This window comes from Callionymus lyra, chromosome 3, assembly GCF_982586985.1.
Source record: "Callionymus lyra chromosome 3, fCalLyr1.hap1.1, whole genome shotgun sequence".
NCBI lineage: Eukaryota > Metazoa > Chordata > Actinopteri > Syngnathiformes > Callionymidae > Callionymus > Callionymus lyra.
Genome location: NC_141820.1, coordinates 9204139 through 9226146, shown reverse-complemented (window position 1 = coordinate 9226146; position 22008 = coordinate 9204139). Strand labels below are relative to the sequence as shown.

Sequence of the window (22008 nt, the reverse complement as noted above, 5' to 3'; positions counted from 1 at the left end):
ACTGTACTTTTAAATACAATAAACTTTAAACTGCTGTCATAAAAATCTATGTGTGGTTGTTTTAAGTTATGAAGCACATTTTATAGTCATTGGTTGACTGCTTGTCAAACGGTGTGTGTGTGTGTGTGCGCGTAAGTGTGTGTCCGTGTGCGCATGTGTGTGTGTGTGTGAGAGTGTGTGTGTGTGCTGCAGTCTCTCCTCGCCTCAGTAACTCCGCGGACTCTGAAGCGACCACAGTGGATCGAACCAGAACCACAGACCGACTCCACCACACGACCAGTGACCGAGGAGCGAGCGTTCCAACTCGGCCGCAGCACTTTTCTTCCAGCCGCGGCGAGGACCGGGCGCTGCTGGAGGAACCTCGACGGTGTCGAAGCTCCGAGCGAGGCGGGCAGGCGGCGGCTGCTGCGAGGCGGGAATGGCTTCATCTCCGTGCGGCAACAGCAACTTCGATTCCGGGCTGGAGATCAAGACTCGCTCGGTGGAGCAGACGCTGATCCCGCTGGTGTCTCAGGTGAGCGAGTTGGATCAGAAACTCATGCACTTTTTTTATTTTTTTAAACTTCTTTCGCGTGAACTTTCCTCGTGTTTACATGTTGTGCGTGTTTCCGTCCTCGACTGTTTCCCAGAGACTCCCAGGAATACTTTCCCTGCTGATCCTACGAGTCCATAACTTCTTGAGAAGTTATTTCATCTATACAAAAGACCAATAAAATAAACTAGATTTTAATATTATGTAGTGTGTATTTACAAGACTCTGGCGATACTTGTAGGAAACAATACGATATATTGTGATAGTGTAGTAACAAGGTTATATGTGTAGTATTGTCCAGTATCCTCTCGTCTTCAGTCATTTATATGCGACCGAATGACTCAAAATCTGTTTCAAATAGTCAATTATTATGAGACAAAAATGACACAAAATCTGGAGATATGATACGATATATCGTGATACTGTAGTAACAAGGATATATGTGTAGTGTAGTATTGTCCAGTACTTGACTCTGGTGTTGCAGAATTTTCAGACCACATGACTCTTGATGAAGTTGTAACTACTTTAATTTGTTTTCAAACCAAAATATGAACAAATATCAGCTTTAAAAGCTGCTTGAGTCACTGTATCCTCTTGTCCTCAGTCATACCCAGAATTTAAAGGCTACATGACTCTTGACGAAGTCGTAACTGCTTTCATTTGTTTTCAAAGCAAAATATGTTTCAAACATCAGCTTTAAAAGCTGCAGGAGTCACTGTATCCTCTCGTCCTCAGTCATTGATATGCAACCAAATGACTCAAAATCTGTTTCAAATAGTCACTTATCGTGAGACAAAAGTGAGACAAAATCTGGCAATACGATACGATATATAGTGATACTGTAGTAAGAAGTATATATGTGTAGTATTGTCCAGTACATGACTCTGGTGTTGCAGAATTTACAGACAACATGACTCTTGACGAAGTTGTAACTGTTTTAATTTGTTTTCAAACCAAAATGTGAACAAACATCAGCTTTAAAAGATGCTGCAGTCACTGTATCCTCTCGTCCTCAGCCATTAATATGCGACCAACTGACTCAAAATATGTTTCAAATAGTCAATTATCATGAGACAAAAGTGACACAAAATCTGGCGATACGATATATAGTGATACTATTGTAACAAGTATATATGTGTAATTGTGGAGTACTTGACTCTGGTGTTGTAGTATTTACAGACCACATGACTCTTGATGAAGTCGTAACTGCTTTCATTTGTTTACAAACCAAAATATGTCCAAACTTCAGCTTTAAAAGCTGCTGGAGTCACTGTACCCTCTCATCCTCAGTCATACCCAGAATTTACAGACCACATGACTCTTGACGAATGAAATAGTCAATTATCATGAGACAAAAGTGAAACAAAATCTGGCAATACGATACGTATAACGATACAGGGGCAACAATATGATATATCGTGATACTGTAGTAACAAGGATATATGTGTAGTATTGTCGAGTACTTGACTCTGGTGTTGCAGAATTTACAGACCACATGACTCTTGACGAAGTCGCTTTCATACGTTTTGAAACAAAAATATGTCCAAACATCAGCTTTAAAAGATGCTGGAGTCACTGTATCCTCTCGTCCTCAGTTATTGATAAGCGACCAAACAAATCCAAATCTGTTTGTAATAGTCTCTAACTGTGAGAAAAAACTATTCACTTAACTTGGATTTTTCTTTAACTGTCATTGCACAGAAAACACTACTACTTGAGAAGTGATTTTATTTATAAAAAGACAAATAAAAAGAGCTTTACATCGATATTATATAAAAAATAATCTGACGATAATATACATTTCACGATATATAGGGTCAACAATATGATATATTGTGATACTGTAGTAACAAGGATATATTTGTAGTATTGTCCAGTACTTGACTCTGGTGTTAATTCTAAACATCAAACAAAACACAAAATAACTTTGAATCAAAATATCGTTATATCAATATTTTCTTACACCCATAGTATTTAATCAAAATTTTCAAATCTAGCAACTGGACGTTTCATTTCAGCACAAAACTAAGTAAATGCGTAAACATTAGATGATATTTTTTTTTTTAAATATACATTATTAAAATATATACCATAAAAGAACGATGATAAATATTAAATATGATTTAATGGCCAAAAGATTAAAGAAAAAGAACAAAGGTTGTGCTGTTGAATATCTTAAAAAGTATCATCAAAAAACAAAATAGCGATATATCATTGTATCGATATTTTTCATACCCCTAATATATATATTTATATATATCTTCTTTTGTAACAGTTGTCAGTGATCTCCGACCTTTTTTTGCACCATGGACTGATTTAAACTCGGCTTTTCTTCACAGCTTACAGTTAAAAACAAAAACAAAAATGGGATGACCTGCAAAAACCAAACGTTAAGTACGTATAAAGGCATTTTACGATGATCCACATAACATTTTTGTTTCACTACCTTTCTCTACCAGTACTGGTCCCCGGCTGAGTTTAATACAACAAAGGTTAATACAACAGATATTTATTATTATTGTCTTTAAAAATGTCTTCATTTTTTAACGGCACCAGGCAAAACATTGACACTCGTTTTCATAGCAAAACGGGTAAAAGCAATGTAGTGCAAAATGACTTGTATTTTGGTTGAGAAGTTTTCTGTTTATCACCATATTTGAATTCCTGTTTACTCCACTTTCTACAACTGGATTTAAAGTTTAAAGTCTTATCCTTCTCCCAAACGAGGGACTCAATTCTCTAGTTGAATTTTGTTCTACTGTAGAGTAAGTACCACTATAAACTTTCAACACATTAAATCTTGCATTTTAAGAAAACAGTCGAGTCTTAGTTACGAGTAGATAATACAAGTGTTTTTGTCATTGCAAGTGTGTTAAACTTTGCATTATCTCTGTGCCCTGCATTACAATGAGAGCGAAGAGAACTCGCATCTTTGGGAAAAAAGAAGAATGGGAACCATTCACTTACATGCCAGGGAACCATTGTTGTGCGGGAGCCACGAGGGAGCACAGACCTGTAAAAAAACAAAAACCTCTGTTATTCTGCTGAGACACACTTTAAAAGAGTGGAACCTCTAATGGGTTTTTTTTCTGAGCTGGGACATTGTGGTTTAGAAGTTCACCTTTTTTTTTTTCCTTTTCAAATGAATGAGGTCATGTGGGTGTGAACCAAGCGCTCGTATATAGACTTATAATAGTAACTATCATTTCAATCAGTGGACGGACATGTTGCTGCCCATCATGTCTAAACAAGAAGGATGTGTCTCGCCTGCAGTTGATTCAGAACTCTGAAGCGAGAATTCTGAGCCGCTCTAGTAGAAGAACTCACATTTCTCCGATCCTTAAAACTCTTCACTGGCTGCCAGTTTCTTTCAGGATCAACTTTAAAATTCTGGTTCTTACTTTCAGATCTATTCATGGTCAGACCTTCCATCAGTGATCTGATCCAGACTTACACCCCAGCTCGGGCTCTGAGGTCTGTGGATCAGAATCTACTGATGGTTCCTGAACACGGTTCAGGACCAGAGGAGAGAAATCCTTGCAGACTGTTGCTCCTAAGCTTTGGAACGATCTCTATGTTTGATGATCTACTGACTCCTTCAAGAAACATCTTAAGACATTTTTATTTGTGCAGGATTTTCCTTGATTTTCTGAGACTCCTGTGTTGTTCTCAGTATTATCTTGATTTTTAAAGTATATATTTTATTGAGTTTTGTTTTGATTGTTTTAGGGCTTTGTGACCCTGGTCTGGAAAGCGCTCTATAAATATAAATTACTTAATTACTTACTTACATTATTTCCTATATTTTCATCTAGCTCAGCTTCAACAATTCAAAAACCTGATTTGGTAAAGTGGTACTAAAATTACTCTTAAGTAATAAAGGATTTTGATTTACGTTCTAGATAGAGAGATAGAAAGAGCTAATGCTATGATCAGTTGTTTTATAAGTATTGTAAGTTAATTTTATAGGTCATTAAGTAGAGGTGTGTATTGGCAAGAATCTGGCGATATTCGATATTGGAGTCTCGAAGTGCAATATCGATATTAATGCAATATTTTAACAACAACGAGACATAGAAGTACAAATTGACAACTTAACAGAATGTGAAAGTGATTGGATGAAGTGTTCATTAAAGAAATGCTTGATTTAAACAATAAAAAATTATAAATATACGCACATGTTTTCGATATGCGTATCGCACGAGCCAATATCACGATATCGATATTTTTTCGATATATTGTGCAGCCTTAGTAACAAGGATATATTTGTAGTATTATCGAGTACTTGGCTCTGGTGTTGCAGAATTTACAGACCACATGACTCTTGACGAAAGTAACGGATTTCATTGATTTTGAAACCAAAAAAAATATCCAAACATCAGCTTTGAAATATGCATCCTCTCGTCCTCAGTCTTTGCCACGATCTCGCTGGATTTCATTGTTTCTTTAGATTAAGGAAGTTTAATTGCCACAGAAAAATGAACAATTGTCTTAAAAGGAAAAAAATATATATATTTTTGTATTTATATTTTCTAACAACCCTAATATAAACTGTATTTCACTTTTAAGCCAAAAAATAATGATTAAAATGTAGTAAAAAAGGATATAGTTTTGTTTAATATCAATACTGTATAAACTAAACATGATTTTACAGTAAAAGAAAATGCGATAAAATGTAGTAAAAAAATCAATACAGTGAATTTAAAATGGATGCAGTATTGTGAAAAAACCCTGACACATCTGTATATAGACATTATCTAACTTTCCAAACATTGAACATCGGGAAATTAATCCAAAATTGTTAAAAAATACAAAACATTTGACCAAAAAACATGTTATTTTGATATTATTAAAAAAAATTATTCTAAGGTTCATTAGTTATTTTTTTTTGATGTTATCTTTAAAAGGCATTCATTTTAAAACAAATGAAAAAAAAACCCACTGATTTTACATTAAGACTCTGTCATCTTGTACTACATTAAGTTCACAGCCGGCAGTGGAAAGCGAGCGTCAAGGACGTTCTCCAACTTTCTTTATTCTCAGCGAGACATGTCCCCATAGCAACGGATCTTACTGGAAGAATATTTCTGACTAAAGCGCATCTGCATGTTTTTGTGCCGTCGTTGATGGAAGTTACTGAGTGTCTCGGCTCTTATTTTACCAGCGCGTCACAGTTTAACTGAAGCCAGTTACTGAATGTATTTCCAGCAACTCTAGGAAAAGGATGACTTGAAGAAACTGATCTTGTGGAACAGATGATCGATATGTCTTTGTCTGAAAATGACCTGGAAGTCAAAACGTGATGTGATAAAGGACCTTTATTTTTTTGGACACCACAGTAACTTTCATGTCTTCTTTCACCTTGTTTTTTCCCCTCCAAACCACACGAGTGGTCAAAATTCTTTTAACCGTCAAAAAAAAAGTTTATTTACTAAAGTATCCTTAACAGTTAGTATGAGTCAGACTTTTAATTCTCTGAGGCTCAATTTATCACAATTATCTCCTGTTTCAAACACTAATTAATCAAATACTTTTCAAGTGTTGTTGAAAATCTCTTTATATTTTTTTTACATCCCTAATATAGTCATTATCTTATCTATATATTAACTAATCTATATATATTAACTATTTCTTCCTCTTTTCACTGAGATTTCCACACATGCTGATGTTGATTTTAAGTGAAGTATATGTGTGTCATCAGAATATTGAATTAAAACGTAATGTTTGTGTTTTAGTTTGATTTAATTTTTTAATATATATTTATATATATATATATATATAAATATTTTCTAATAATTGCATTCAATATTTAGATTATTTATATATTATTTATATATATATATTTATTTATTTTTTTATTACACAGAGTTTGAAATTGTAATTCGAGTTTTAAATAAACATTGTTTATTCGTTAAATGTTATATTATATTTAAATTGTTGCTGTTCTAGTGCCATCCTTTGTTATTTAAATTAAAAGGCTACGAATAAAAAATAAAATAAAAAGTAGAATATTAAACTTTATGTGTAAATAAATATCCATTCATTTGAAAACAAATATTTATTTTAATTAAATTATTTTAAAAAACAACCGTATTCAACCTTTCAATATAGGGGTATTTAAATGTAACTATAAAAATTGCTTAAAAAAATAACAACAACTGTTCAACAAAGAAATATAAAAATGTTTAAATAATACAATAGTTATTATAATACATAATACTTTGTTTTCTTCTATGTTTTCAGATGCAGCTTCAGACTAAAATGTTGTGATTGTAGGTAATTTTGTATGATGTATACGTTCATATTCATAATTTAATAACGTGATAAAGAGTGTTTCTGTGTTTGGATACATATCAAAGAGGAAATGAAAACGAGGCGACGAGATGTTCTTCGTAGCATATGATGTTTTCCCCCCCGTTTATGAAGTTTTCTTTTTCTCTTTCCTCCTCCTCTTCTCCACACACCTCGTATCTCAGCGTTGATATCCTTGTCCTCCTTATCAGCTGCGCTCCCACCACTGTGTAATTATAGAGCAGGTACACAATCCAGGCTCGGAACACAAACACACAACATAGACACTTGAATCCACCCTTTTAAAAATAAATGTATTCTTCTCCTCTGAGAAGTTAAGGGTTCTTAAACATTAACCTACAGACATGGAAGTCGTAACACATGCCTCTTTTCCTGTGAACCTTTAAACCATTTCACATTTGAATGAGTAACAAACTCCAATTACTCTGACTTTCCAATGAATGGATGACAGTTATTTAAATAAATGGACGAAAACATGCCAAAGCTGATGTGGAAAACATTCACTGCATGTTTTTATATATTACTCTCAATAAAATGTATCGAATAATCCTGATAAATAACCTTTTTTTTATGTATAGTTTTCATTTTTAGCAAAATTAAAAACCTGGTTTTAATGCTAAATGTTTACATTTAAATGACAGATCGTATAGTAAATACCGTATAGTTATTCCTTTGACACATGAACATGTATAAATCAGTTTATAGTAATATTAGGGTCGTCATAAGTATCTCGGTAAACTCAAAAAAAGTATTGATACTACTTTTTCTTTTACCAAACTACTATTTTTGCAGTTTCTTTTTGTACAACTGTTTTAAAAACTATATATATATTTAACATGTTGCTCCCATAATTGTTACATTATGAAACATTTGAATGTCTAGTGTTAAGAAAATGTATTTATTTTTTATTTGTATTTGTAGCAAACACTATCGAGTATTGAATATTTTCCTCAGTATCGGTATCGAATTGAAAATTTTAATATCGTGACAACCTTAATCACAGCAATTTATTTCTAGATAGAATATTAACATCCAATGACTTAATGTAAAGCTTAATTATTGTCTGATTTTTGTGTTCTGGTGGAGTCTTATATTATCTTAACATTATTTTGGAAAAGTAAAACCTCTCCAGACAGCATTACCCTCTTTAGTTGTAAATGAATTGGATTCAATTACTGGGTCAGACTCCTAAAAGGTTCTGGGACAGAGACGGTCCATGAGGCGTTTGTTACTGGACGCAAGTAAAGAAACCTTAATGAATATAGTTTCTAGTCTATGGATCAATACAGCCCGTTAGGTGTTTTCTTTTGAAAAAGCCTCTTAATTAACTTAAGTAACACTAGCCTTTGACTCTTGATTTAATTTTTTTTCAATTTAATAAAACTAAAAAAAACTTGTTTTTTGGGACCACTGGGACCATCTTCTTACAGAGAGACCAGTCTAGAGCTCTTGCTGATTCAGCTTTATCTTGAGTTGGATTTTTCATGCTCTTATGAACCTGTCATTTTATTTCTACTGTTTTTATCTGAAGGTCGGTCCGTGTATGTAATGCCAACATTAAACCGGTCAGCAGTGCAAAAACGGTTAAACCCAAGTTTAAAGCTAATCAAACATCGTTGATTGTTGGTCAAGCAAGACCCAGTTTAAAAAGTGGTGTAAACGCATGGTTTTCACGAGGTACAGGCAGAAAGAAGGACTTTAACAATCAGGTTTTATTGATTAATTGATTATTTGTTTACTCTATTCATTTTCAATTTTGTAAATATGTAAAATTGGGGTTGATGTTATTAATTGAGTAGTGGCGAAGGGGTAGGTTTAAACAAGCTTGTGCTTCATCCTACTCGTTTTCGGACATGTGGGTTCATACTATTATTCTTTTGACTATCGTTATTATTGTTTTGACTAATCTCATTGGTTTTGTTTGTTGTTTTAAGTTTACCTTCTTATAAACCTGCACATGTTGGGAATAAAGCATTCATTCACATCAATAGTAGGGGTGTGTATTTCCCAATAAACTGGCGTTACGATGTGTATCACAATACGATATATTGAAATTCTGTAGGAAATAGGTTACACTCGTAGTATTGTCGAGTACTTCAGTCTGGTGTTTGCAGTATTTACAGACCACATGACTCTTGACAAAGTTGTTACAAGTTTCATTTAGTTTAGAAACCAAAATATATCCAAACATCTGCTCTAAAAGCGGCTGGACTGGAATGTATCCTCTCGTCCCCAGTCATCGCAGGGACCAGAGGATACAATCCAAGAGAAGTCTAGCCACCTAGCGACCAGAGGTTTAAATGAATGTTTTACTAGACTATGATGAAAAATAAAACATTGTTTAAAAACAGAAAAAAGGTTTGAAAAAATTAAACTGATACAGTTTTGTTCAATATCGATACAGCCTTGTAAAAAAATGTCATTGCAATCTATTGTTATTTTCTCACACTTCTAGTAACAAGTAAGTAAGTAAGTAAATAAGTAATATTTATTTATATAGCGCTTTTCGAGACCAGGGTCACAAAGCGCTTTAACAATCAAAACAATACTCAAAACAGTACATACTTCAAAGATCAAGACAATACTGAGAACAACACAGGAGTTCGAGAAATTCAAGGAAAAGCCTGAACAAATAGAAACGTCTTAAGATGTTTCTTAAAGGAGTCAGTAGATCATCAAGCGCAAAGAGAGAGGAAGATCGTTCCAAAGCTTAGGAGCAACAGTCTGAAAAGATTTCTCTCCTCTGGTCCTGAGCCGTGTGCGTGGAACCATAAGTAGATTCTGATCCACAGACCTCAGAGACCGAGCTGGGGTGTAAGGCTGGATCAGATCAGTGATGTAAGTGTGTCAATGTTGATAAATATATATATTTTTTCCAAGTATCAAGACCAGACTTTAAGTTGTATGTTTTAGATAAGCAGTGCCGCTTGAATCCACTAATATGCTTCACCTTTGCTGCTGCTTCAGGATCGGAACCTGCTCCGTGAGGCTAATGAAACTAAGGGGGGTCGGAAATAATGAGGGTTGCTGGCGAAAAGGTGCTTGTTTTCGTGTGGCCCTCTAGGATGAAGCACAATGAGCCATAATTGGGACACGTTTGTCTTGAGGTGCCCTTTTGTATTTTGTATCCGTTGGTGGCGCTAGTTTAGTCATCTCCCCGTGGTTTATAGTTAACGTGTGTTTCCAAGGAAAGCCAGTCATTATACAACAGTGGCCTTCAGCAGATGTGAGGAGACCCCGAGTGTTGTTTTTTCAAGGAGGATCTGTGGGAAAGTAAAACACAGACTTTGATCAGATCGGTGAACGTTTGAGCACATGTGACACGCTGGCCTTGTGATTGCATAGTTGTGTCTGCGCCGGCATTGCTTTACGCAGCTAAGCCGCGGGAATTACAAGTTTCAACTATAATTGGGCCTTGAAAGTCAGCTTTCCGTCAAAGTTTGTTAGTCCAGATCCCCGAGTTTTCCGTAAATCTTGCAGTTATTTTGGAACATTGGTAAAACAAAAAACCTTTTGCTCTTGCTCATGTATTCCATAAACTGGATTTAAATGGCGTATTTATGACCAAAACAAAAGCTTAACGAGAGGGTTTTCAGGGGGATTTGCCGGGTATTTTAGTTGTGTTTATGTTGCAGGGAAGGTTATCCTCCTCATCATGCTTTTCTATTGAATAACAAACAGCCTTTACTCAGTCAAAGTTTATATTGAATTAAATATGATGCATATACAGATCCTATGGATTGTTACATGGGATATAAGTAATAGGAAATTAGTCAAAATCTGTTTTTCTTATCACAAACACTAAATGTCTCTTTGGAACAGGACTGTAGCGATACACTGATCTCCCAATACGATTTATTTATTTCATTTTCCATTCCGCTTATTCCCTTATGTGGGGGCTAAAGCCTATCCCAGCTTCATAAACCACTGCGCCACCGCCCACGATACGATTCCATACTATATATTCAACTGAGGAATTCGATTCGATTTTCACTGCGGATTTAGGGGACACTGAATTTAAATGATTGTGATTGTTTCTCTCTTTTTTGGTTGAGTTAGAGCTGAAACTGCTTGAGTCGACTGTATCCCCTCGTCCTCAGTCATCGCACGGATTTTGCGTGATTCCATTGTTTCTATAGTGTTGGAGGATGTAACGAATGCTGCGCCGTGAATATAAATATGAAATATAAACTGATAGATGCACTTAGTGATCCCTCTGGAGGTCTTCTTAGGGGAAATAGTTTTTTCCAATTAGCCCACAGGAATACAGACAACAGATTCATAAAAATAAAAATATATAAACAAGAACAAAGTTCCTATAAAAAGAAATTGCAAGATGACACAATCTAAGTCTAAAGATAAAGAACATAGATCAAAGACAAATACACAAGACATTAAATATTACATAACTATTGAAAAATATAATAGGATTTGAAAGCCAAAATGTAGTAGTGACATCAACATGAGCAATAACGAGAAGTCTTCTTCATCTAGCAGTTACCGCCAGAGGTCAACTGATCAGTATGCTTTGGTCTGTAGAAGATAATGGTTTAGGTAGCAGGATGTGGACACATTCTCAATACCATTGGCAAGTAGGCGCTTAACTGGACGTGTGTTTATCACCAGACACACACTAGCACGATCACATTTGAAGTGCATCCTATTACTAGTTGAATTCCTTGAGTGCTTATTTTAGGACTAGGAGAAAAAACATACGACGAAAGGAAAAACACATTGTAGGCCCAACTAGATAACTTCTGCCGCCTCGCTTTTGGGAGTTTTTTTTGTTACTTTTGATTGACAGAAAAACTTGGTGCTCAGTGAAATACCTTTTGATTATCGTAGCCAAATACTAGCTTAACTATCTTTGTGGAAGATGCTGTACTGGTGAATCCCGAATGGCTGCCTACTAGTTTAACTAGTCCTAATACTTAATTTTTTTTAAAACTTTTGTGACATTTTCTTACCTCTGACTCCGACCAGACGGTCATTCATCTAGTGCTTGAACGCATCTACACATGCCCCCCCCCCCCCGTCCTACACTCCGCTTTACACTTCCCACAATTGCTATCAAGGGAGTACTTACGGATCGCTGTTCTGCTCGAGTGCTCCGGCTGCTGTTGTTGATCTGTTGACCTCATTTTAACAAACGCAATTTCAGATGAGAAAAGTTGTGTAACACTGCAATCGCAAAAAATAATCTGCCATGAAGTGATAAAACAAAAGAATTAAATCCTTGGAAAGAAAACCACTGATGTGTCTTGTCGTGTAGAACCAAAATAGGGATTGTATCTACATTTATTTTGCTCCATTATGTAATTTAGCAATTAAGTCTAGATTTACCTCACCTGGAAAATATATAAATGCACAAAATTATCCTCAAAAACGAGGGCCAGAGGACAATATGCATAACGTCTGCACAAATATGAACAAATATTACCCAACAAACAAGTATCTAAGTAAGTAAGTAAGTATTTTTTATTTGTATAGCGCTTTTCCAGACCAGGGTCAAAAAGCGCTTAAACAATCAAAACAATATTCAATAAAGTATATACTTTAAAGGTCAGGATAAAACTAAGAACACAACAGGAGTTCAAGAAAATCTAAGACTATTTTAACGCATATCCTTAAATCTGTGTGGATTAAAAAAAAAGTTCTGACCAGAATTAACGCAACAAATATGTCTTTCTTCCTAAAATACATCAAGCTAAAAAAGTGGTTTCTTTTGCTTATAGATCCGATGTTTAAACCCAATTAGCAATCGATGGGATGTGCTTGAGGAGGATTTGCGGAGATTTTGGTGAAAATTTAATCCAACGCCGGGATGGAAATAAATCTTTTGACATTGCTGGAGATTATTGAAACAATCCTACAGTGAATGCAGGCAATGATTAAAGCTACAGTCATTCCAATAACATATTGGATTGATGTTTTTTGATGTCGATTTCTTTTCGGCTCGCACTTAATGGCTTCGTGTAATTATGGTATGTTTGGATCATTTCTTTCTCTATGGTCGGCTTGAATCCAATTAAAAAGCCTGTGGCGTGACGTTCTTCATCAATGATAATTCGCTTCTTTAATATTTGCATCGTCATGATCTGGACAAATAGTCTAATGTTTATTCTACTCATATTTATCATTTTCTAATGTTTTATGGCAAGAGATTCAGGGATTTACCAATAAATGTATCAGGACCAATTTTTTAAACTCTTGAAATGAAATCAACAGGTCTGTGGGTATAATAAATTTAAATGAAACATTTTGAAATGATTCACTTCTATTTAAAATATTTTCACATGAAAAAAACAACATCTTAAAGTAAAAAGAACAGTTTTACTATTAACAGAGTGCAGATTACCAATTAAAAGTGTGGACATATATTTATTTAATATTTATAAACCATTTTAAACTCATAATATTTTGCTTTATATTTACTATTTGTGTTTTATCCTATTTCATTATTTCATTCTTTACTGTCATCACGACAAATTCTATATAGTCTTTACAACACTGGAAATATGTTTCTGATTCTGAGTTATTACTTCCATGTCAATGCTTGTTCTATTCTATTCACATCCTTTTCTTCCATTCTCATTCAACCCTCATTTCTCCTTAATTCCATTTAATCTAGAAGTATTAAAATGGATATATAAATATATTATGACTGAGTCACTGACTGTGCAAACCAAAATATCTCTAGGATTACTCAAAAATCTGTGTTTTGTTCCCCAAAGCAGCTTCTGTTTTTGGCTATACCTAAATCCGTATCTGACTCTTTAGGCTCCTGGTATCAATCATTTGCTTATTTTGGAAAGCTTCTATATAGACTTATTGAATTGATTTGAAAAGGTGAGACCGTACTTGTAAAACAAATGTTTCTTGTCACCAGGGATGTCCTGCTAAATGTAGCTTTATGTTTTGTTTTGGTTCAGCGGAGCTGAAGGTCTTTGCGGCAGCAACACACTTGTGTAAACACTTATTTATAACCGCACTTATACTGAGGTTATCTGAGGAAGTGGTTCCCAACCTCCGATCCGGGGACTGGTACTGGTCCATGCGGTTTATGTCACAACACGATCTGGATTTTGTAATCCATGTGTTTGTGTCTTCTCGTTTAGACTATTGTAACAGTTTATTTTGGAGTCTGTATCGCCTGCAGTTTATATAAAACTGTGCAGTAAGAATTTTAAGCCGCTCTAGTAGAAGAACTCACATTTCTTCGATCCTTAAAACTCTTCAATGGCTGCCAGTTTCTTTCAGGATCAAATTTAAAATCCTGGTTCTTACTTTCAGATCTATTCATGGTCAGACCTTCCATCACTGATCTGATCCAGCCTTACACCCCAGCTCAGGCTCTGAGGTCTGTGGATCAGAATCTACTGATGGTTCCTGAACACGGTTAAGACATTCTTGTTTGTGCTTTTAACTTATTTCACAGACTCCTGTGTTTGTCTTAATGTTGTCTTGACCTTTTAAAGTATATATTTGAACTGTGTATTGTTTTTCCTTGTTAAAGTCGCTTTACAAATAACCTTAACTTACTTTACTTACTTAGTTATATAATTCCCATTTTATGGACAAATACTCTCTTAAAGGTGTTTTATTTTGAAAAGAAGATGGTGTTTTCTCTGAAGTTACATAAGCCTGTGACTCTTGACATGTCAAGGCGCTTATTTCCATCAAGTTTACTCAATAAATAACCCTGTAAACTAGTGTAGAAATGTTTTTATTTGAAGGTGGGCCCGTGAATATAATGCCCACATTAAACTGGTCTGTGGTGCATGAAAGGTTAGTTATGCCTGATCTAAGAGTGGAAGTTAAAAACAGGTACTTATTGGTTCATCAATAGTGTTAAAACCCATTGAATCAGAAGAAGTATTAACTGACTTTAATATGAAGTGTCCACATAAAAATGTGGAAAAACCCTGACAACTTATTTTATGTTTTTTTTCCCCAAATCAAAGTACTTTAAAAAAAATGATTCTGATACAAAAGATTGGACCAAAATGAAAGCATCTCGATCTTTCCTGAGTCAGCATATTTGTTTTCGCTGCGGTTCCCTGTCGGCTGAAGCATCGCCGACTGCAACACAGCGTGAAAGTCAAATCTAGCTCCTACGTGTTAATTGCTTTGCTTTTGAGCGTCTTTGAACTTCTCCTCCCATGATGATGACTTCTCTTCGCAAAGAGGCCGGACACGACGACGTAAGTCAGGACATAAGGAACTGGACGAACATCCAAAAAAAGTTTGAATCTCTTCTTAAACAATTGGACAGAATTGTTCAGAGAGTTTGTTCTTCACACTGTTAATATTCTTCTTCAGATTGAAAAGAAGGAACTACTTTAACCACGTAGTATCTATATGTTGAAGAGGAATCGGGGGTTTAAAGTTAATTCTCTCTTCTTTTTTTTTTTACTGCAGTGTAAAAAGGGCCTTTAGAGATTTAATCTACGATCCCGATATGAGAAATGCTGAAGGCAAGTTAGAGCGGCTGAGGGTCTTTTATGAAACTTGTTCAAGAGTAAAATAATAAATAAATAGTGGTGTAGAGATACATGATCAAAATAACTTGTCTGAACAAATACATTTAAACACAATGTTCAATAACGTTTTTTTTATATATAAATAAAACATGTTAAACATGCAGGAATTTTCATGATATGTTAATTGATAAAAAATTTAATTTTTAATTAATTGATTGTTAATATGATATTTAAACAATTTATTTAATCAATAAGTTTTACCTTACCTTATGTGGACTTTTTTTAATTTTTAGATTCTTTCATTGCTGACCTTTAAGTAACTAACCTATAGTTCAATTATTTAAGTGTGTCTTAAATAGATGTTGGACTCATCAGTGTGTGTCCGTTTGTACAAAACTTTCATTGAAATGTTGACATTATTATCTTAAGCCCCGCCCACTGAAAAAACGCTTGGTTTTTCTCGAGATAAAATCGTGTTGACCATAACCTCGCCTACTCTGCTGTGATCGGTCAAGCATCGAGGTTTGTCACGCAGCGTCATCAATCCCGGAAGTCTCCACCTCTAAGGGACTTGTTGTATAAACAAAGCGGGCGTGATTACAGTTGGCTGGAGGAGGAGTGAAGCCATTATTACATCATAATGGACTCTCGTAACCTCTCGTTCGCCCGGATTTCTCAGAGCAACTTTATAAAGTAATACGTTCAAAACATGGTCGTGATGAGAGACATATTACATATACATATGAAAAGGAAGACTAATGTAAACATGTGAGTCAGTCAGGAGAGTTGGGTTTTCACGTTAGTTGCCCTTTAAATACCTGGCGTTGCATGGGTATAAAAAATAAATAGAAAGCTAATAACCCCAAAACTCCGTAGAGACAGGAGTCTAGAAGAAAGCAAGTTCATTTTACTTTTTCAAATTAGAGCCTATTGTTTTTTTGTTTCTGGTTTACATGCATGTTTATTGTGTTAAATATGTACAGTAAAGTTTTCGACTCTCGATCCTTGTGTTAACTCAGGGTCAAGGTGACCCGAAGCTCCGAAACAAATGTTTTTTTTGGTATCCCTTGTGTTGTCTTTGGGACAAGGTGAGCAACCTCCCTGGCTTCCAGAAATACATATGCAGTGGCTCGGGCCTTCGGGTCACCTTGACCCCGAAGTAACACAAAGGTTAACATAATCATTGTCTTATTAAAATGTGATTTCAAAAGACTTTTTAAAATTGGCAATTAAAAAAAAAAAAACTGCAGTTATGTTCTTATTTCAAATATATATATAATAACACTCTTGCATTAAAAAAAATTAATAAAAATAAGTACATAATAAATAACATAAAAAAATGTGATATGATAATTTGGCCACACTGCTCTATGTTTAGATTAAAAAAACTATATTTTTTCAGAAATCAATTTTGGGGAATTGAACAAGTGCAGCTCTTGGATGTTTCTAGAAACCTAGCAACTCAAATTAATGGAATCATATCTTTGTTTAAAACTTATCAAGAAGTTGCGACGACTTATCGTGGACTTCTAGAGGTTTTATCGACTCTTCGAGTTCATGGGGGTCAGATACGGGTAACAAGACTTCATAGCTAGCATCTACCAACCTTTCTTGAAGGTCTTGGATTCATAAATCACGTCCGTCTGGATTGTTGAACGACTCTGAGCAGGATTATTATTATTTCATCCGTCACAATCCTTCACTTTATGATGAAGCGACGTTGGGATGTTGGATCCGCAGCAGCAGAATGAAAGAAGCTCCGTCACCTTGTCTGTATGCTTTCCACATTTCCTCTGTTGCTGTGGCACCATGTCCTGAATTGGGTTTCCCGTCACACACCGTATTCTTTTGCTCTTTCATCCCCCGTCCTCGGCCTCAGCGTAGACTCGCTGCCCATCCTTCTCCGCCGAGTCCCGGGTTTTTTCTGACTTTTAATTCGAGTCCCTCTGGAGGGTCCACCGTCCCTGATTCCCCTCATTCATTATGCATCCTTCTGAAGACCTAGCTTCAGGTAGAGCTCAAAACTGGAACATCTCAATCTTTTTTTTTTATCCATAGAATTCTTTCTTTTGTGGAAGTAGAGTCAGAGAGTAGCTTCGTTTGTTCCGAGGCATACGAGAGGAACATCACGTTACCAGCTCACTCGGTTTGTTCCGGCCCTTTTTTTTTTTTTATCGCCGTCACCGGAAATCCGAGTCGCCAAAAGACGATGACACTCATTCCATCTTTTGTCCGACTGATAATCATCTCACGGAGACGTTTTTTTTTTTGGAAGCCAAGCAAGAGTGTCGGAGATGTTCTCACAAACACAAGTGCCGCTTGAGTACCGTGAACTGATTGGATTTAATATTGTACTGACACGGTTACGTAAAAAGATGATGAGACAGCTTTGAGTTTTTTTTTTAATAATCTTATCTCTCAAAATTGTGGCACCACATCCATTATGTGCTCGAATCTTGGAGAGAAGCCTTTTGATTTTATAAACATTTCGGTGAAACAATCGGAAATGTGCTCTTCACTGAAGCCGTTGGACTATTTATTTAAGTATTGGGAAAAGCTGTGTATTAGGTATTTTACTGATGATCAACCAGCATCTTTACAATGAATATAATGGCGCTTTTCCACCACACAGTTTCAGCCCCACTAGACTTGACATCATTACCTACTTGCGGTGGGAATAGTGCCACAAAAATTCCAGGCAATGGTGTACTTACCAGTCATAAAAAGGTCTGGAACTCATCCACGGACCACATAACAACTTTTCTGATCGTCATTCTTTACCTTCTACGGCATTGATTTTTGAAAATAGCGGCTTTGTTTCTTGTCTTGGGAGATGCTGACTCTGCCCACCAGTGATTCAGCTGGTGGGCAGTCGGTCCCCTTTTTTTAGTGCCGACTTGGTTCGAACCAGAGTGAAGCAGGTGCTAAAAAAAAGTATCTTCTTCGACGTATCGTGCTGGACAAACCGGGTAGAGTCGAGTCCAGTAGCTTAGAGGGTCTATATTGGCAAGAATCTGGTGATACGATGTGAATTGCGATACAGGTGCAAACAATCAATATATTTTGTTATACTGTAGCAAGAAGTATTTGTAGTATTGTCGTGTACTTGCATCTACAGACCACATGACTCTTGAAGAAGTCGTAACTGCTTTTTTAAACCAAAATATGCCCAAACGAGCTTTAAAAGTTGCTGGAGTCTAATGTATCCTCTTGCCCTCAGTCTCCACCTCGAAGGGACTCGTTGTTTAAACTAAGTAGGGCATGATAACAGCTGGATGGAGGAGTGAAGCCATTATTACATCATATTGGACTCTCGTAACCTCTCGTTTGCCCAGGTTTCAGAGCAACTTTATAAAGTAATAAGTTCAAAACATGGTCATAATGAGAGACATATTGAATATGAAAAGGAAGACTATTGGAAATATACTGTAGCAAGAAGTATTTGTAGTATTGTCGTGTACTTGCATCTACAGACCACGTGACTCTTGAAGATGTCGTAACTGCTTTCTTGTTTGTTTGTTTTTTTTAAACCAAAATACGTCCAAACATTAGCTTTTGAAGCTGCTGGAGTCTAATGTATCCTCTTGCCCTCAGTCAACACCAGGGATCTGGCTGGATTTCGTTGGTTCGTTAGCAGCAGAGGACATAATGACTGCTGCCATCTAGCGGCTGGAAGTTTGACGGCAACTAAAAAATGAAAGAAAAAAAAAAAGACTGTGAATGTTCATTGCAAATAAAAAAGCTAATTATATACACACTTAATTAAATTATAAACCATAATACAACTATGATAAAAATAAGTGGTAATGCATGTGTTTCTCTCCGACATTTTCCATTCAATACATGTTACTCAATTCACTTCAATCTAAGTACAATTCACTGTTTTGCATGTAAAAAATTGTCATAAAAAGCTGAAATGTATTCATAAAAAAGCATGCAAGCTTAGTGTTTGGTATATTGCCTCGGCGCTAACACAGGATAATCCCACCAGAGGGATGAATGTACCTGATCATTTGTCCGGAAGTAAGCCGCCTTATCAGTGAAGGGATAGTGTTTTTATCTCGCCGTTGTTTCCGCATGACTGAGCCTTTGGGCGACGGCTGTGGTCCACCGAGACCTTTGAAAAAACACATGCACACAAAAATAGTGGCAAACACTGTTTTCCTTTTTTTCCGTTGCTTAACAAGCAAAAAGCTCTTGTAAAGTTTCAATAAAAAGCCACGATATGCACATGTTTAACCACAACATTGTTGTGTCCTTGTGTGTGCCTCTAATGGTTAAAAGTGTCGTGTCATTATGGAAGAATCCTGTCATGTTGTGAAAGCATGATCCTGAAGCCATTCCATAAATACGTCTGTCACAACAGAAGCCATTATAGATTCAAGGGGAGGGTTGCTAGGTGGTGGTGGTGGGTGTGAGGTGTGTGTGGGGGGGGGGGGGGCACATTCTTTCACTCATATCATGTTTCCAACTCCACAATCTTGTATAGCTTGTGTGTCTTTCAGAGCTTAATGAGGGTACATTTCCATAACGGCAGGAGCACATGAAAGGTTTGTGGTGAGTTAACACAACGACTAGTGTGCGTCCGACATGTGTGAGTCTGATGATACAAATGATTCAACTCCAGCTTCATGACACAGAAGATATTTAAGAGCCAGCGTGTCTTTCCTTTTTTTTTTACTGAGGTACCCTTCGTTGGGATTAAGAGGAGGATGACATAAGGGAAGGTTCAGGTGTTGATTGATCGCAGCCTTCCTCCCCGGGGGAACAGCTCAAACAGGTGAAGTCCAGGGTGAAAAGGGTGCGTTCGTGCCTCGGCGCCTCAATGTGCTCCAGGCGTCCGGGTTGTAGAAAGTTGTGAGAGGGCAGATGAATATCTTGTTCCAAGAATGAATAATCCCTTAAATTTGAAGTAGAATATGTCACAGTACAGATTGGAATCCAGTAGGATCTGGAAATTCAATCTGTACTTCCAGATCCTACTAGTACGGAAAAAAGAACATAAATGTGCTTATGGCCATTTTCATTGGATATATTTTTGATGCATCTTTTACAAAAATAAATTATAAAAATCGCTGTGTACTCGTTTAATCTAGTACAGATACCTACATCAACATCATGTATTTGTCACTGTACAGATTGGAATCCAGTAGGATCTGGAATCCTACTAGTACATATTGGAATCCTACTACTGAACTGGGATCTGAATATAGGAATTCCAATCTGTCCTAGGAGGATTCCAGATTCTACTGGATACCTATCTGTACTCCGACATATTCTACTTCAATTTCAAGGTATTATTCTAATTTCTACTAGTACAGATTGGAATCCTACAACTGAACTGGGATCTGAATATAGGAATTCCAATCTGTCCTAGGAGGATTCCAGATTTTACTAGTGCATTCCAATCTTTACTAGGAGAGATTATAATCCTACTACTGTGTTGGGATCTGAATATCGGAATTCCACATTTTTTTCTAGGACAAATGGGAATTCTACCAGGACAATCTTCCATTCTAATTGGATAAATTCGGATTACAGTCCTCCTAAGGAGATTCCAATCTCTCCTAGTAGAGATTGGAATTCAGTAGAATCTGCAATCCTCCTAGTACTAGTAGGATTCCAGATCCTACTTGATTCCTATCTGTACTGTGACATATTCTACTTCAAATTCAAGGTATTATTCCAATCTCTACTAGTGGGATCTGGAATCCTACTAGTACAGATTGGAGATTGGAATACACTAGTAGAATCTAGAATCATCGGACGGATTGGAATTCCTATATTCAGATCCCAGTTCAGTTGTAGGATTCCAATCTACTAGTAGCATTCCAGATCCTACTGTATTCCAGTCTGTACTGTGACGATAACATGATGTTGAGGTATCTGTACTAGATTAAACGATTACACAGCAATGTTTATAATTTATCTTTTTAAAAGATGCATCAAAAATATATGCACTGAAAACGGCCAAAGGTACGCTTTTGTCCGGGGAACTCGTATATCACGAGCCCACTGCAACGTCCACTTCACCAATGCTGGGTTTTAATAAAGAAAATGTTCTTTCTTTAAGTCCCCTTTGAGCAGTGAACGTAATAGATGAGCTCCTCTGATGTATCTGTTGCAACAGGGTTGGGAAAGTGTATTTTCCTTTAGGGGCCACGATATAGACTTGGAATGTTATGAGGGGCCGTCAAGCATAATGAACTGAAGAAAAAAAGATTGATGTAAAGGTAATAAATAAAATACCATTTGAACAAAATGCATTAATATTTGCATCAACATATTTTGGTTTGAAAACAAATGAAAGCAGTTACGACTTTGTTAAGAGTCATGTGGTCTGTAAATTCTGGGTATGACTGAGGACAAGAGGATACAGTCGACTCAAGCGGCTTTTAAAGCTGATGTTTGGACATATTTTGGTTTGAAAACATATGAAAGCAGTTACGACTTCGTCAAGAGTCATGTGGTCTGTAAATTCTGCAACACCAGAGTCAAGTACTCCACAATACTACACATATATCCTTGTTACTACAGTATGACTATATAAAACAATGTATGGTATCACTTTCCCTGTATCATGATACGTATCGTATTGACAGATTCTTGCCGAGACACACCACTACTTCCACATCACGCACAGATATAAATAGTTTTATTTTTTTTTCACGGTGAAAAAAT

General features: G+C 36.1%; 1 protein-coding gene across 5 annotated transcripts in view; it reads left to right on the top strand.

Annotated features, from left to right (window-relative positions):
* The first annotated feature begins 241 nt into the window (after window positions 1-241).
* ctnnal1 (catenin (cadherin-associated protein), alpha-like 1) overlaps window positions 242-22008 on the top strand; it is an 89218-nt gene continuing 67451 nt past the window's right edge. For all 5 annotated transcript variants that reach the window (XR_015710733.1, XR_015710734.1, XM_087786374.1 and 2 more), the window contains exon 1: window positions 242-514. Coding sequence is in view for 3 of the 5 variants with exons in the window: in XM_087786374.1 (XP_087642500.1) it covers window positions 419-514 (96 nt within the window). In the remaining 2 variants the exon portion in view is untranslated. The remainder of the gene's footprint in view (window positions 515-22008) is intronic.